The sequence below is a fragment of the Cupressus sempervirens genome, chromosome 6 (genome assembly GCF_028749045.1).
Source record: "Cupressus sempervirens isolate cs-2001-9-10 chromosome 6, ASM2874904v1, whole genome shotgun sequence".
In the NCBI taxonomy this organism is placed as follows: Eukaryota; Viridiplantae; Streptophyta; class Pinopsida; order Cupressales; family Cupressaceae; genus Cupressus; species Cupressus sempervirens.
The window spans coordinates 364202426-364221739 of NC_143123.1; the positions used below are offsets into that span (position 1 = coordinate 364202426).

Consider the following 19314-nt stretch of genomic DNA (forward strand, 5'->3'; position numbering starts at 1 on the left):
GGAAAACTTTAGACAAGGAATAGGTGCTCGTCTTGAACCCCCAAAATTCGATCAACTAAAAGCTGATTGCATTCGATAAAAGTGTAATCGAAAAACTAGAGGAATTGACATAGAGTCCACAAATGAAGACATTCAAGCTCTCACCACAAACTTAAAAAGGAAAAAGGGAAAGAATGATGAACAACCACTCAAGAAACAAAAAAAATCTTTCTCATGTACAATGTTTTAGATGCGACAAACATGGTCACACTGCAGCAAGATGTCCTGATAGAATCAAAAATCAAGCTTCTTTCACTGAAATCAGAAATTCAAACTTGGATTCAAAGAATCTTGCATTCTAAAAAAACCTCAAAGATTTTGTAAAATTCTAGATTAAAAGAGAGTTCTTTATTATTAGCATCAAGCCTCTAGCAAAATAAAATTGGATCACTTCTTAAGTGAACTTGGTATGCTGAAATTAATGAGAAGAGTCTCAAGATATTTATTGTACTGTTGAATTACTTATTAATAAAAGTGATTTCATATGGGCCTTGCGTACATCATGAGAAAGTGACGATTTCCAAATGATTATCACTTGTATTTGTAGGAGTTATTGAAAGGTGACAATCTTACAATAACTTAATTTTCTATTATGATGGATGTCTTACAATGTCTATGCCGATCATGATAGATTATGGTGAATGTTTATATGGTACACATTTGAGAATGTGTGTGCACATAACTTATAAACATTTTTGAGTACTTAGTGAAAGTTATGCAACTTGACATTCAAGAGGCCATTTCTTGAAGGCACCTAGTGAATGTCAGATGAGTTGACATTCAAATGTTGAATGGGTCGACATTCATATATCAAATGAGTTGATATTCAAAGTCAAATGAGTTGACATTTGCCAAATGAGTTGGCATTCAATAAACTGGGAAGTCAAATGAGTTGACATTCTAGAAACCATTTTTTACATTAAGGTCATATGTTATTCATATTGTGTATGAATCATGTTCATCCTCTCTAGCTAAGAAGGGGTGTTAATGTTTGTAGCTTGTATTGGATGACATTTCAATATAATTGATGTACTATGTCTTTGGTCGATGATAGTTCAAAGTATGATATTGATTATGGTTCGGGTATTGTTTTCGAACTCTCTTAATTTCCTTGTCTGGTGTAGCAGTTCACATCATCATCTACAGCTAAGTCAGATTAAAATGCATTATCACATCACATGATTATGGCAAGTTAGTTTCTCAGGCACCGCTCTTTTATTGTTTTATTGTCATATTATTATTGATCTCGTTTTATCATCAGGATAGTTATCTGTCTCCAATTTGTTAATGATTCGTACTAATCTTGTTTTCAAACCAATGGAAGCTCGATTAGACTCACTACTTGGGTAAAGTATTGGTTCATGTTTTCTCTAGTTGTATATATTTAAGGGGGTAAGAACTCTCCTTTGAAACACATATAATATCAAAGTACTATTACAAAGTGGGGTTCTAAGTGTAAGATTTTAGTTCATGCAAAAAATCTAAATTTATAAATCTAATCAAACTTTAACAGTGCCAAGAGTGGACACTATTCAGTCAAGCTTGGTCATACCTTGCTAGAACAAGAATTCAGACAAGTAGACTTCGAGTGCAGGATCTGTTGGAACAGAATATGTTTACTGAAGGGCGGTGCCTTTGCATGGCTTGCAAGTAATGGTAAGATTCTAACAGGTGATAGACTCACAAGGATGGACTTTGCGGGCCCTCTTAGATGTGTGTTGTGCCAAAAGGCTGAGGAGACACTCGATCACCTCCTCTTGAACTGTGAATTTTCCCAAGAAGCTTGCCCTTTTGGACTGCAGAAGCTAAACTGGAATGGCTCGTTACCAGTTACCCTACTAGGATGGTTGGAAATTGGAATCATAGCCAATCCCAAGGGGTTCATCTTCCTTCTCATCGATCTGGCACATCCTGCCATCCACGACAAAAGTGGGAAATATGGAAAGAGGGAAACAAGAGGATTTTCCAGGACAAAGCTGAAACCTTTGAAAGAATCAGTTTGAGGTTGGAGAAAGCAATATCTGAACTGGTATCGAGTGTAGCTTCCTCCTCTGATCCTTGGAGAACCCCCTTCAGCCAGTTCAATTCTTTGGTTCAGTTTTGATGGGGCCTCCAAAGCCAACCCAAGCCCATCAAGAGCTAGATATGTAGCTCGTAATAAACAGGGCACTATTGTAGCACTCAATGCTAAAAAGCTTCCAAATGGAACAAACAATGATGTGGAGTGCTTGGCGGTTGTTGGTGTTGTTTTGATGGCCAAGAAACTAGGGATTAGGAAACTTCAATTAGAGAGGGACTCTCAGCTTACTATTAATGGGATTGCAAAAGGACAAATAGATAGCTGGTATCTTAAAAAACACATCAAGTGGATACAGGATTGCTTAAGGAAACTAATGATTTTGACTCACGTCATCAGGAAAGCAAATTCTCTTGCTGACCAACTTTCCAAATTTGGGCCGGTGGGTCCTTGTCCAACAATTTTTGAACTTTTTGAAGATCTACGGTACTTGCTTTCCCTAGATCCTTCTTGCCTTGATGTTGGGATTTAAAGTAATTTTAATGATCCTCATATGAAAATGGAGGCAGAGATCATACTTTCTTGAATTTGAGGTGTTCAAGGGAGATTGATGGTCGGACGGTGTGCAAATCCCGGGGCAAGATTTTGTATAGATTCACTATGTTACAAAGAAATTGATGGACAGCTCGCACAATTTGGGGTGAACTTTGAGGGAAGGCAAGTCTTTAAAATGGAAGGTGGTCCTTTTGCCCACATCCTTTGGTGGTATTGCAGTTTGGCTTGCTAGTTTTTTTCTAGCTTGATGGAAGCAAATTTCTCTCTACAAACCTCGGGACATATCCCTACTTTTACTTGTGTCATTTCCATCCATAGGACGTGAAACATCTTTAAGCTAAATCCTGTGGATTGCTGGGAGGTTGCATGGTTCTAATATTTAGGGATGAATGCCTTAACAGGGATTTGTAACCGCGCACCAATCTGGACATTTCGTCCCTCTTTTTGGGTCCGGTGCTCCTCCCATGAAGAGGTGTTAAGGGTGGCCCGAACCTACATGGAACCCAAATGGGCGGGAGTTTTGGTGGCATAGTGGCACGAGCTGAGGTAGGGTTCAAACTGCACGTGTTATGGGCCCTAGTGGCTTATTGATGGCAATAATGGAGAGCTCCAACCACTTGTGGTGCAGTCATTGTCCAGCCCTATGGAAGTCCACATGGTGAATGTATGTGAAAGGTGGAAGGCTATACTGGAATTTTGTCACATCCCAATTTTTGACCTAATTTGAAATATAGCCATTGAGGTTCACATCAAGTCAATTGGCAGTTTAATTTGTTATAATCTAGCACAATGGTAAGATAGTTAGTCGTTATGATTTCAAGTGAAGATAACATGCTAGTTGATCGTTAATCACAAATTCGTGGAATTGAGATGAAGGTTGACCGTTATGATTATTTACGATTAAATAATTTAGAATTTAACTAAGAAGAAATTCCTTGCAGGAAGCATGTCGCAGGGGTGGAATCATTGTCAGAAAAGAATTAGGCAAGAGCATCACCATCACTGAGCAAATGGGTTGAGGACTTGACGACTTGAAACAGGATACATCTACAGGACCCACGAGTTATTTAAATAAATAATTTAATTAAAATAATTAGGTTAAATTATAAAATGTATCTCAAAAGATTTTAATTTATCTTTCATAATATTATTTTAATAAATATTTATAAATGTGCATTTAAATATAAAAATGATTTGGCATCATTATATTTTAATGATTTAATAAAGTGATGTTTACATATACATATGAGATTATAATAATGTTCAAAATATAATATTGTTTGAATTATAATATTCGAACTATAACTTTTCAACTTTTTATTTATCTTTTCTTCTTATTTTTTTCCCTCTTATTTTCCTTCTTTTAAAAATTCAATTTGAGTAGTATTCAATAAGTCTTCTTGTAATTGTTGGAAGCCGATGAGCCAAGTTATTCTTTTATATTAGAGTCTTATGATTGTATCAACTATACATCTTTTTCCCTCTTTAATTTTCGATGGCTATCGGCTCTCTTCGTTGAAGGAGAAATTGAGGATGCATTTCAAATTTTATTCTCTACTCTCCACAACCCATACTGTCTCCACATCTTCATAACCGCGGCTCTAAGCAAGGAAGCACCCGACTATTTCTTTTTGGAATCAGTTTTTCTTTAACAAACCCCGACCCTCTTTCTTTTCTATGGTGGTCTGTGAACGGATTATCATAACACTAATAGCTTTTGCATTATTAACGTTAGAAAGTGGATGTATAATGCTATTTCTCTGCAATATGTCTTTTCTTCCACAAAACGAGGTTTACTGTTATGCCTTCACGTATGTATTGGTTAATGCTGGCATTCATAACATCTTTTGATCAAAACTCCTAGGTGTTAGTTTTGAGGACAGTGAGCATTCTGTGTTTGGCCTAGCATAGATGTGTATGGCCCTCAAAATGCTTCCGCCATCAGAAGGAACTATGACCACTCCAAGGTTTTCTTTTTGTGAATTGTAAGTTAATGCTACAGTTTCCAATACTGTTCACTTACTCCTCACTATAAGCAATGATAGATATCAATCTTAAATAGTTTTTGGTCTTTACAAAATATCATAAGCAAAAAGATAAACATGAACTAGAGATTTTTATAGTTGCACTTAGTCATGTCTTGAAAATTTGAACATAGTTAATATACTAGTTAGAATGTATTTAAGTGTAGATGTGAAACTATGCTAAATAAGAAGAATATGTAACACAGAATGATATTGGGCCAAGTAAGACTCAAGTCTGCATTATGTCATAAAGGACTTCTTGGTGTTTTGATTTCTTATAAGATTTCATAGATGACATTCCTTTAAAAAAAAAATCAATCAGGTGATACTAAAGTTTTGTCAAAAGGTCATTTTTATCTCCCTTTTCACTATTAGTGTTAATGAATAAATGAATTTAAGTTGTGATTACCTCATTTTTTGTATGATCAATAGCGTTATGCCATCTGCTGATATATGAGGTGTATATAATTTCTTTTCAACTTAACAATAATACTCTGAGATCTCATCAATAAATCAGCCTTTGGAACAGAGATAGTCATGTATAATGGAAGGTATCCAAATGTTGCAAAGCTTAAACATATTACATGAAATCAGAACATAATGACACCAAGGAATTCAACTGACAAAGAGGCCAATGAATGGTGAAGATTTAACCTGTAAACAAAATCAAGAAATCAAATCTGAATAAGGAATTATTAATTGCTCATGCTTGGTCCTGTTATTGTGATCTCCTGCTGCCAAGTCGTATGGTGTGTTACATACCAGAATACCCAATGGATGGCAAGTTCCCTGTCTATTTCGAGTAGGGAGGGCCTTTCTCTTAGAGATCGTGTGGGGATAAGTTGTGATCCAAGGTTGGGTGGTTAAACCCCTGGCAATGTTTCACCTCTCCCCAAGATGTCAGTCGTGCATCAGATAGAGATAAACTATGCATTCAATTGTTTATCAGAAACAGGTATTATCACTTTTATTTAGAAGAAGGTAAGATTAAATTGAGTTATTTCATTGTTTCTGATATTTTACACCTAGATGCAAGAAATAGACTTATGGATTGATTTTCATTTATATGAATAACGAATATAAGTATATTTTCTAATCTTGAGTTACAGTCATAGTTAAGTAATCGGAAGGAAAGGAATTTGAAGCCCTACTTGATTAAGTGATAGTGGGAACCCTAAATGATACAGCAATATCAAAAACCCTATTTGAATCAGTGGTATCAGAAGCCCTAATTGAATCCGTGGTAGCAGAAGCCCTATTTGAATCAGTGGTATCAAAAGCACTAATTGAATCCGTGGTAGCGGAAGCCCTATTTGTATCAGTGGTAGCAAAAGCCCTAATTGAATCTATGGTAGCGGAAGCCCTAAGTGATATAGCGGTATTAGAAGCCCAAAATGAACCAATCGTAAACGATGCCCGAATTGTTACAATGGTATGTGATACCCTAATTTTAAATAGTGGTATTTAATTGTAATCGTCATTTGATTTTAAGATAGCGATTTTTAGATGATAGTCGTCATGTGAAATTGTTATAGTGTATTTGTGGACTTACCCGAGTGGTTGCAAAAGCATCCCTAGTTTGATTTTGATCTCAGTTTTCCGAGGTATGCAGTTTTCAATTTCTATGGTAATTTCATTTGATGATATTTCAAGTTTTTAGTTAAGAAATTTTGTCTAACTGATTTTAACGGTAAATCTTATTCACATGAACATGAATGATATAACTGTCTTCCTATGAAACGAAGTAATAACTGATTTTCTATGAATGTGTTAGTTGTTAATTAAGACTTAAGAAACCAGATGTTACAAATTTCTACACAAAATGGAATAAAGTAGGCTCACAGGGTGGTCACAACAGGGTAGGAAGAGAAAGGTCACCCCTATGAAGTCCACAATACCTATGGTGGAAGGCGGTCGTCATCCCCCGTGGGCAGATTCCAGCTAAGAAGAAGGTTGCCAGTGGTGATGGGGCAGTGGGTTCCGGTCAGGTGGTGTTGCCCAAAGTGTTTGTGGTCGTTCAGGCAGTCATGGTTCTTTTCTGGTCAAGAAGGTGATGCCCCGCCTTCTTTGAATTTCTCCAAAGAGGAAGCCATGAGATGGTTCAGATAAGTTGGATTTGTCGTACCGTGGCGTGCCCTATTTTCCATAGTATGGACTTGTTGGGGGTGTTTTGTGCTTCTGTGTTTTTGTGTTTAGATGTTTCCTACTGTAGTTGGTAGGGATGGTGATCTTGAGTGTTGGTCTAATCTTTTTGGCCCTTGGGGCTTTGTTATGTCTAGCTTGGGGTGATGACCAATGCCAAATATTGTCCTTTCTGCATTGCACTGAAACTTTTTGATATTAATGAAATACTATTATCATCAATCAAAAAAATAATATAAGAACTAACAAATTATAATAACAAATGCTTGAACATAGCAAAATTACAACATGAATATCAAAAATATCTTAAAGATGATTGCAATTAGTAGCATTATATCAAAACAAGTACAAAATCATGTACATACATTCACAAATATGCAGATGTAGTGGGTGTGCGTGGGTGTAACAGTGACCTTTATGGTGGCCAGTAAACCTCATTTCTATCACAACTGCTGCAGCTGCAACTTTTGCTTGCAGAAACTGCTGGTGGCAAGATGGTCGCACGAAGGCGGTGGTAAGAAACTTGGGAATGCCATGTCCCCAACTTAGGGGCATTCCCGACCCAAGTGCGTGTGGATTTTGGTGAGGGGATGGGTCCCTGTGTTATTATAATGCTTACCTTAGACACTTAAATCTCCTTTGTGGAAGCTATTTGGGAGTTCCCAATCAATCTCCTTCATATAAATCACCTCCCTTCAAAATGTGAAAATGGAGAGAAAATATGGTGAGAGCAAAATAAGAGGTAAAATGATATGTTTTTGTTTTGGAAGGGCCTCATAAGAGGTCCTTTTAGGGTTTAGGAATAAAAAAATATTTTTAAACACACTTTTTTATCATGTTTTTAGGCCACTTTTATAAAGTGGGCCTGCAGGTGCGCCAAGTGCAGGTTGGGTGTGCATCCTGTTGAGGCACCCAGATGTGTGATGTTGCACAACATAGCGCACCCAAAGGGATGGGTGTGCACCATGCATCCTGCAGGCACACCCGCAACCAGTACAGGCCTACAAGATGCCAAAATTTAAAAATTAAATACACAGCAATAAGTGAAAAATACTGTCAAAACTTCGCATATTTAAAAATTAACTTTAATATTTTTCAATTTCAAGTGGATTTCTGGCATTTTTGCAGACACAACTCAGCTGTCACACACTGTTGAAACTGATTTTAGGCTGCAAAGTCATCAAACATGTATTAGACACGGACTTGTGAGTTAGACTTGAGTTGCAACACACTAATACAGTAATATCTGTAGGTGTAGAATCAACCTTTGGAATGGAAACTCAACGGAGACTGGCTCAGTAGAGGTTATAAAGGAAGTACTGCACCACTTAAAGCGGCCACTATCATCTTATCTCAGTTTCAGGGAAAATTCACATGGAGTCTGCATGGAAATTCATACCGTGCAGAAGATGGACAGTGATTGCTCAATAAGAGTTTGTATATATGCTATTTTCTGAGAATTGCATGATTTATATTGAATTTAATTTATCAAGCTGTCATTTATGTCATTCCAGCATTCAAATTTCATACGATGGTCCTCTCTGGAACAATCTCATATGCAATTTCAATCAATGGTTGTCTCAAGAATGAAGATTATTTTCTAACATAAATATTTGTTCAGTACAGGTCCTGTGACTGCAGTTACCTTTATGTTTATTCTGGGAAATTGGATCTGAAGTTGCAAGTTCAATCTCTTTATCTAAAGTACACTGCTGTAAATTACTGAACCATTGAAAATTGCAAATTTTATATACTGATATATTACAGTGGACAGAGCCATATTCCTGCCAGCCTGTGAGAAGTTTTGCACCCTCATTCAAAGAGGAAAGATATGGATCTAATGCCATTACAATAACCAGAAGAACCTACTAAAGAAGTGGCTAGATGTCATGCCAAATACAAGAACTTAGGCCCAGTTATTCAACAAGATATGACATATACTGAATTTTTGAGCTTCAAACGCATGGGGTGAATGAGAAGAAGATATGGTAAGCAGCCCTATGAGGAGAGTTTCAGATTAAAACAATCGGAACAGAAAAGGAACACATTTGAAGCCATCAAAATCTTTGAAGAATAGTTCAGGCTGTCTGATCAATTAAATTTGTATTTCGTTTTGATGATTATCTGGAATATCTGAAAGGATATATCCAAGTGAAAAACAAGACTTGTAACAACATTATATGAATAAGAAAAGAAGTAGATCCAACAACAGCAAAAGTGGAACCTGTAATGATGAAGAAAGCAAAAGAAAGACCAGAGTTTCAGGACTCCTCAACAACAAAAGATAGTACTGTCCAGGAATCATCAAACCAAACTTTAGGTATAGAGATAATTGCATCATGTAATTATGATAATTCGCAGTATATGAGAATGATGGGACCATATGATATTATAAAACATGTTGAATGTTATGTTATGATGATGGGTTCGTTTAAGTTTAAGTGCCATGAAAAAGAATTGCAGGGTTATCTAATAAATCCTATAATTATGCACTCTGATTATATAGAGGTCGGCCAAGCTACATTCACCCTCCTTCGTTCTGGGACTGATAAGACCAGTGATGGAGTTTGGAAATGATATACTATCTCAAAGTAGCGCATCGAAGTGGCTAAGCACGGAGATTGAGGTTGATATGAGATCGCAACATTCGGTTTTGGTATGCAAGTGCAGATTGCTTGAAGACAAGCAATCTCTGGGAAGGAAGGACTGTCATGTTCCTGGACAGCCCCAATAATTAGTAAATAATATATAAATAAATAAAATTATTAAAGATATTAAAATAAAGGTTTGACCTAACTCTCTTTTCCTACGGTAGGTTATTTTCCTGAAGCAATTATTCACTTAAGGCCAACATTGAAAGGCTTATGTATTTATAAGGGTCCTGGCTGGAGTGAAGGGCATCATTGAAGTTTTTATTATACTCTGCATTAAACAATGCAACTGTCATCTCAAACGCAAACCTCAGAAGCCTATTGTCAGGCAGGACACTAATCCTATTTATTGTATGTTTCCCTTGCCAGCAGCCATGGAGCATCTAACCATCATCAGAATAGTGCAGAGCAAGGGCGATATCCTGGTACACTGAGTGAGATACTGCTATGTGTCTATGACAGCAGCAAGATTTTAGTAAAATGGCATAATTTGGCTTGGAGATCAGATGTAGCATGTGCTGTGTCCTCTGGAACAGAAACTTTAGGGAGACCAGTTTGGTGTAGGTTATAAAAATAGTACTGCAGCACTTAAGGGGCAACTATAGCCATTTTGCAGTTTGAGGGAAATCACAAATGGAGTCTGCATGGAGATTCATCTTGAACAGATGAATGGACAATGGTGGCTCAATAAGAGTTTTTATAGATGATATTATCTGAGGGCTGCACGATTTATATTGAATTGAATGGATCAAGCTGTTGATTATGCCAGGCATTCATAGAAAGGTCCTATATGAAACAAACTCATATGTAATTTTAATCAGTTGTTCTTTCAAGGATGGAAAATATTTTCTATGCATAAATATTTGATATGAGTATAGCTTCTGTGACTGCAATTACATCTATATTTATTCTGAGAAATTGGATCTGAAATTGCCAGCTTAATATCTTTTTCTAAGTCCATCACTGTAAATCACTTAACGGTTAAAAATTGCAAACTTTATACTTCAGGATATTTCAGAATCCATCACCAATAATATATATTTTGGAGAGCCAATATAAGAGATGTGGTATGAAGTAATTTCAAGATATCCCAAAGAACTATTTACACAAAATTTGTGACAAAGGAGTGTTTATTAGTTAGTCAACAGTTTGCAGTTGGTTATATACAGTGGCCATGAAATATCGTAACAACATAATAACACATAAATGGCCTAAAGATTATAGAAAAATATAGACGAACTAGAACCAATTACAAATTATGCATGCTGATAGTCTCCAGCAATCTCAAACTAACCTGCAAACTTCTTCAATATGCATAGAGTAGAGCATTCAGTTCTCATATATATGATCAGCAAAGGTACAATAAAAAAAAAATAGAATATGTAAAATGCAAAACTTACATCACTCTTGAGAGCTGCAGCCGCAGTTCCACGATCAGCAGGTTCTATAGCAAGAAGAATATCCATCAGAGCCAAAGCCGATCCTGGGAAATCTTTAAAGGTCTCTGCAACACAACGCTTGTAAGGTTGTTGTGGCTTGAAGATGGTTGCATGTGGCAACTTTGACTTTCTCCAATAATCTTCTGATGGCGAACCACACAGCTTAAAGATTTTGTGCAGCTGTTCTACCTGAGCATTGGAGAATTTAAAATTCAAGAACTAAAAATAATAGAAAAAAAGAACAGATAATAATATTGAATCAAACCAAACATGGATAAAAAAATTTGTTAAGGAATTTCAATAATATGGATGAAGTATTTCTACGTTTTCAATGCTTAAAAGATATCATTAATAAGAATTAGAAACAATATCAACTGAGAATCTAAACAGAGCAGCAATAATCTTGAGAAAACTGTTCCCCAACATCAGAAAATGGAATTTAAAATCAAAAAACTGGCACAAAGAAAAAAGGCAACATGCATAATAGACTACAAGGAAAGACAGAGAGAATGACATTAGCTCAAAGGGACCCTATTGGATGGTGGACATGGCTGGTAGAGATACAAATGAGCAGAAACTTCTTGTCATCCGTCTTCTTTCCCAAGTTGTGTGTTCCTCTGTTGTAGAGAAGAATTAGTCCACATATAACAACCTTATCTCTAGACGATGCAAGAAGTTAGTGTTTGTTCACAGTGCATTACAGCTATAGGATCGGCAAAGTGTTCAAAATCATCAGACTCCAGCATTATGTCGGGATATTAATACCGAGGATGCTCTGCAGGTTGAGGAGAATAACACATTCCAGGATTATATGGGGTTCTATTGGATGAGAACTCTCTACCTACCCCTACCTGTGACTCAGAGGCTGACTCTGATTTTGACTTTGATTTCTAGAGGAAAGTCATATATTTGGCATATACAATTGTAGATACATTATTAATTTTTATTTTATGGGCATTTGGCTATGGAGTCGAACTTCTATGTTATTATTAACTGTTTTCTTTTAGTATTTTAGTTGGATTCTCTTTATGTCAATTTGATTTCATGCATGATCCTTGGAGTCTTTGGGCATTTTTTCTATATGTACGCCATATTTTTACATGAAAGTACTATTATTTGAATTTTGTTAATTTGCTATGTATTAAGCTTCTAAAATATCTATGATTTATGATTTATCAATGTTATAATATGCATTTTTGAATTCTCTCTATATGTATAAATACTCTCCTATGCTTTAATAGTTGTCCCGTGAGATCCCATCCCCAAAATTTTGGCTATAAACTGTACCCTTAAACCAGAAACACGTCCCCGTCCCCTAAAATATCCATGTCCCAGAAACTCTATGGAGCACATAGCCTAAGTTAGCCTTTTTGGCTCATTTGTTGTGCAAATAGCTTGTTTTCTCTCGAATTATTTGGTTTTCATAAATGGTAGAGCAAAAGTTTAATTGCGCAATAGGGAATTGGAAGATAATTTTTTATGCTTTATCAAGTGTTTGTGCTTCATTCATACTCCTTTGCAAGCTTCCATTGGCTGAAAGAGGTAAGCTTTTTATCATTTTATTCTGTTTATGTTTCAGAAAAAAAAATCGTCTCTTTAATTGCCCATAAGATCTACCTATTTTATGTTCTTTTCCAGAGTAACGAGAATCACTATGATTCGTCCAATTCAAGTGATTCGGCGATTCAACTTGGCAATTTTTGAGGCATAAATCCCCCGAATCGCCAGTTTAGGCAATTTTGGGCAATTTTTCCCTAAATCGCCAAGTTACGTGCCTCATGACCCGGCAAAAAATAAATAAATATCAAAAACCAATTTTTTTTGTCAATTTCTAATTTTTGGTTGCATCTCAATTATGAGTTATGATTATTTAAATGTTTTATTGTTCGATCAATAAATATTGGTGTTTTGGAAACACGTCAGATATATAGTTACAAATAACTTTGAGAACACCTTCCTTGATAGAACATACCATGAACTCCAACATTCTTAAAAGATTAATTAGATCCTCCTAAACCTCTTTCAATCATATGCAACACTTAAAAACCTTTCATTAGATCAAATATATGATATAGCATATTATCAATTTCTATTTACTATAGCTACAATTTACATTTTACATATGTGATGGATTTGTCATTTATATTTCTTGTTTATGTATGTTAACTTCTATTTGATGATGTGATAATGTGTTTAAGTTATATTCAACAAAGCGTGCATGAAATAAGTTTTAAATCATAAAATCTTTAGATTTCAAGGGTTTTTTCACTTTGTCAATTCGTAGCCGATTCATAAGCGATTCATGATTCGAGTAGGCCTTGCCGAATCTAATCCGATTCTGAGTTTTGGTTCTTTGGTTTTTTCCATTCTCTTGTTTTTGTTTTGAATGTGTATAAAATTTCTTGCCATAGGAACTACAAAGGCATCTACCTCTTCCTCCATAGCCACAAACGAACAACACAAAACAGGTCCAAAATTTGATTCTTCTCTATGAAAATATACTAAGGTACCATTATTCGTCCCTACACCTTCTGGACCAGCAGAAGTTCGAACTGGTTCGAAGTTCGGAATTTCTTGATTCTTTTTTTGAATTTCATTAACTATTGCAAAGTAGCCATACACCTGATGCATAAAATAAGAGAACATAATTTTTTGACAAACTTGCTTTCTATAAACTAAGGAGAGAGAGTGTCTATTCCACTCGAAGATTTAATTTCAATTCTAACTTAATCCAATCCCACATTGATTTAAGGGAAGATCGATAGCAAATGGGATGCCAAGGTATCTCGCATGTTGGAACCCTCTCAAATCAGCTCAAACTTCTTAAACTAGTCAAGAGGTGAACAGTTCCAGCTTAGCAACACAGACTTGTTCTTGGAAATCTCAGCACCATCAAGCTTGCACATTAAGCTCTCAAATTTTCATTGCTTCAAAATCACCAAAAATGTAGTATTATCAGCAAACTGAATATTCAAGAATTTATCCTTATTGGATGAGAAAGATCATTGATTTTCATTCCATTAGTCATTCCTCTCAACATGTAAAAGATAAACATCAGAAGCAATCACAAATATTGCAAGAACCAATAGGCACCCCTGTTTTATTTATCTTGTCAGCTGGCAGTATTACAATAATAGATAAGACGTCTATTATTAGTTAATGGTTATCTTGTAAATATCTTTAGCTTTAGTTTGCTTTCGTTTTTTGCTTTCTCTGGAATAGAATGTTTCTATTCTTTACGATCGTTTCCTAAGGAAACATCGTCTCTTCCTTTTGTATAAATTGACCTTTCGGTCTCTGTTATTAATAAGCAAGTATTTACCAATTACCTTGTAATATGGTATCAGAGCTAAATACTTAAATTTTTTCGGAAAAATTTATAATTTCTTCTTGAAATTATTTGTTTAAATTTTTCCAAAATTATTTCAGCTAATTTCTCCAAAACCCACCTAGGGTTTTTCTGCTTGGAGAAATTCCCGAATTACGGGTCTGCAAATCGCGTGGAAATCGTGGCCATTTTTTGAAGACTCGCGTTTTTGGGGTGAAAATCTGCATGTTTCTGTATCAAATCTTCATGCTCTTAGCCGTCTCAGTCTATCATCGTGCTCTGGGAAGCAGATTCGACCATTTTTCATCAAGAAATCTGAAGTTTTTTCAAGCTTTTTTCAGCTAGGGCCGTTTTTTTTCGAAACCCTAATTTTTGGGGTCAAAAAAAAATTTTGTTTGCAGATTCTTGGTGGGTTTTTCGAGAGCTCAACTGGGTTGTCGTCCGTTTTTCTGGTTGCCTCGATTTTTGTGCCTCGATTTTCGAGCCAACGGATTCAAAAAACGAGAGCAGATTCCTTCTGGGTTTTCCGAGCTCTCTTTTGCGTCATTCTCTGATTTTTCTGGGTCTTCCGTATTTTTGCCTCGAAGAACGTGCCTTCACAGATTTTCACAGATTTTCATTGAAAAACGTGCCATGGCATCTCTGACAAATATTCTGCTCGAGCATAATTCCAAATTCAATGGTCGCAATTATGGAACCTGGAAGCAGCGCATCATCGCAATCTTCGAATATCGATTTGCTTTCTTTTTTTGCTTTCTCTGGAATAGAATGTTTCTATTCTTTACGATTGTTTCCTAAGGAAACATCGTCTCTTCCTTTTGTATAAATTGACCTTTCGGTCTCTGTTATTAATAAGCAAGTATTTACCAATTACCTTGTAATAGGCAGGGCTCTAAAACAGAACCTTTAATGTTTTGAATCTTTGACGTTGAACTTGTTACTTGAACTATATGATGGTATGATCACTATGTTTACAATTTTATGGTGTTTTTGTTGTTTAAATGTGTTTATGCTACTATACTACACTCTAATTTTAACTCATGCTTCATATATATATATATATATATATATATATATATATATATATATATATATATATATATATATATATATATATATATATATATATATATATATATATATATTTTTTAACTTGTTCTTGTACTAACAAGCCCAAACGAACCCAAACCCCTTTCCAAAATTTTGACGAACTTGTGAACTGATTCTCGAACTCCAAATTTGAAACCGAACCCGAACCCAAACTATTAAATTAAGAAATATATTGATATCATATAACTACTCCCAAGAGAAGGGTGATTTTGTCGAAAATGCAAGGGATGTGATGTCAAATGTAATAATTAGCCGATAGGCTTACCCCTGGATGAAGCCCGCCAGGAATTCCTCACGTTGTTGCTTGTGCCAGAAGGAAACTATGGTTCGCATCCCAGTTTCCCACCTTTGGCATCCACAAACCTGCTTATTAGGGAATTGATTGAGTAGCCTGGAGGGATTCTTTTGCACGTGTTATTCTTAGATGGTTGCATTTTGCTTTATTAACAACATGAGGAAAATCTTTTGAAAACGCGCGGGCTAGGCTTTCTCGTGAAGAATTTGATGATGACAATAGTTACCGAGTGTTTTATATGTAGCAACAGAGGAGCCTTTAACAAATTATTAAGCCAAATTTCTGTCACCATTCCTTTATCTCCGTCAATTACAGTGAATGACAAGAAGAGCAGTGCAGATTTAGAATTGAACAAAGGTCGCAAAGGAGTGAATTTTTCAAGAAGGCTGATATTTGTGAGAAGTTGTCACTTTTCACAAGCAAGATTGTAGTTGACAAAGTCAAGTTTTTGATTTGAGAGGCAAGAGTTATCATGTGGAGAATTTGAGATATTTGAATTCCCTAGCAAATTGAAAAGATTTGATCGTTTGAAGATTGGATCTATAGATTTATTTATTGTAAAGGGGCTTGTCAATCACACAGATTTAAATTATTTCAAAAAATGAAAACCAAGGAGCAGTTTGCCAGTCGTATTGTAAATCCCTTCTTACCAATTAAGAATTTGTTTCAAATTGGAGTAGGAAGTGGTTTAGGGTGTTTATATATTTATTTATATTGTAAGAATGTATTCTTTGATTATATCATTTATCAACATTCAATTTTTTTGGATTTGTGATCAAATGAGTTCAATTTTTTAATGGCTTTGGCAAACATAATCTCCCGCCATTTTATGAAAAGACAACTTTTGATTTAGATTTTTGTTTAAACATCTTATTGTAATATGCTTGTTTCAAAATCTCTTATTTTTCATGATAAAGATGTCATAGTTTAGAGAATTTAATTAGTAAGAGTTTTAAAAACTATGGTTTTCTTCTATTCGTACAGGAATTACAACAAACTTTTAATTATTTAGAAATAATTTAGTAAGTGCTTTTTTTTATTGAAAGTGTGTTTAATTATTTTATTTATCTTGCAATAGATTATGGATAGCAATTTTAGGGCGCAGTTTTTTTTTTTTTTTTTTTTATTGATGTAAAGTGTTAGTAAATAAATATAATTAGCAATCCAGTTTCGAGCCCTTCCTCTTTTCATAATTTCATCTTGCTCCTATAAGTTATGTGAATATACCTTTTATTCTTCTTCATGAAATATGTGTTATTCCTAAAACTAATTGTTAAAAATTTGAATAACCATAACAAATATGTAGGCTTTGTCATTGTAATTTGGTACAAATCATTTGATTTATTATTAGTTCTATTTAAATTCTTTAAATATTTGATTTTCACATTTCTAATTATTTGATTTGTTATAGGTTTTGTTGCCAAATATTGTTAATATTTGACTTTTATATTTCTACAACAAACCATTCAAAGATTGTAGCAATTGGTCGGAATGCTAAGCACTATACTCATTGCTTTATTGAATTATATATAAGTTTTCAAATTTAAGTAAATAATATTTTTTTATATTTGGTCGTCTTTAGTATTATAAAAAATATATTTGAGAAGTCCTTGGTAAAAATTTCAGGCCTTCTTTCCCATGGCAATTCATGTGAACATTGTCGCAAGAATGTTCCTAGGGCTTCTAAAATTGTGTAACAAAACACATCTATTTGTGTGCCAATTGTAATGCCTAAGCATGAACTCAAGTGCTCAATCAAATAGGACTTCATGTCATAATCAATGTTCAAACCCTACCAAACCTATCGGCTATACACTTACACCCTGCCCTGGTGCAAGCACTAGTTCATATTATCGGGTGGTAGGCCATTTTTGAAAATTCTCAAGTAGAAGAGTCAAATAATGCCTTAGAAAAATTAAAGTTCCTATACCACGTGATGCAATGCTAAAATATATTACCCATCTTCAAATGTTGTGATTGAATACCACTAATTTCATAGTACTCAAGCTGAGCCTAAAACTCAAAGTGAAGCACCCATGGCACGCAAATGAAAGAGACCTTTGGAAACTTCATTTCAAAATGAGAGATCAGACATTGCCAACCAAGATGCATATATGTGAATGGGTTGTCTTTCAATGTTGTTTGCCACCCATATTGGAGGAAGATGTTGAAGAGTGTCACTGGTATAGAAACTTGAGAAATGAGAAGGTAGACAACATCTTGTTGTTAAGATAAGTCAAGGGGGTTGAGGATGCTTTAAAGACTACAAAGGAATTGTGTGTGAGATGGGCATAAGCACTATTTCAGATGGGTGGAAGGAAAAGCAAGAAATCGTCCCTTGATCAAAGTCATAGTATTGTATCCTAAATGAGCAATGTTTTTGAAATTTGTAAATTGTGAGGGATGGACAATTTACCAGTCATATCCTCATCTCCTCCATTGATGAAGTGTGACCTAGAAACATTGTTCAGGTCATAATAGACAACAGAAAATTGTAGAGCTATAGCTTTGTTTGTTGGAGAACGATATCAGAATATCTTTTGGACACCTGGTGCAGTCCACTCACATAATTGTATGCTACAAAAGATTGGGAATAAAATAGGGTGGATCAAAGAGGTGTATGTAGAAGCTAAGGGCATCCAAATGTTCATCACCTGTTGAAGATTGTAGCTATGATAGAGATCTTCATCTATGCTCTTATGAAATAGAAATATGTTTGTTATGACTAATATGGTCATCTTCAGTTGAACAAGACACTTGTGATGATACTTAAGATAAGATAATATTATAAAGAGTAATGTATCATACGTCATGTGAAAGGGCATGCATATGAAAATATGAATTGTTGAATATTTGAAAATTTGACAGGTCTTGCATTTGGGATTTGAAGAGACCTTTGTGTGCAAGATGAAGAATTTTAAATGCAGTCTATTTGTGTAATATCTTGGTGTATTGTAATAAATCAAGTGAGAGCTTTGTACTCCAATATTCTTATTATAAATAAAAGAGATATTTTGCTGGTGTGGCTGGGTTTTTCCTTTCAAATGGAAGGGTTTTCCTAGGATAAATGCATTGAGTCTTTTAAGTATTGATTATGCTTTTCCTTGTTGCTATTTATCTAATTTCTACGCATAAAACTTAACATCACCAAGCACCACATGACTCAACAAATTTTCAGATCATTTTCAACATTGGAGCTACTCAAGGCAAGTGAAAGTACAGTAAAAATTACATTATATAATTTAGTATTTTACATTTTCTGATTTCCATAATTTGATTGGGTAATGTGTACTCTTCTTTAAAGTATGTCTTCATTTTGTAATCATATAGCCTTTAATTTCTATTATGTTGAATTTTGGTAGCTGCTAGAGCTATCTTCTTACCTGCGATAATTGTTTCTATCTGTATTTGTCATTTTCATCAGCATTTGATGGTTCATATGCTCAAATAATTGTTTGTAAATGAAGAACCACATGCATATGTGGTTGTTGAGTCGGATTTTCATTTGTAGCATAACCGTTTTTGTATATTGAAGAGTTGCGTCTTTTGTTACGATCATTGAAGACCATGGAGAGTCTTCATCTCCAGATTATGAAACAATACTTTATTGGTCACTGTCATATGTTCATGTGTTGCAGCAATTGGATTTCAAAGGGTTCTTCATTCTTGTATATGGGTATTCTGGAAATTGCTTTACCTTCCAATAATACGCGA

General features: G+C 35.0%; 1 protein-coding gene across 1 annotated transcript in view; it reads right to left on the reverse strand.

Annotated features, from left to right (window-relative positions):
• LOC149552591 (putative serine/threonine-protein kinase At1g54610) overlaps positions 1-19314 on the reverse strand; it is a 52173-nt gene that overhangs the window by 18471 nt on the left and 14388 nt on the right. The window contains exon 4 of the mRNA XM_089788189.1: positions 10829-11056. Within this exon, the coding sequence (XP_089644315.1) occupies positions 10829-11056 (228 nt within the window). The remainder of the gene's footprint in view (positions 1-10828; positions 11057-19314) is intronic.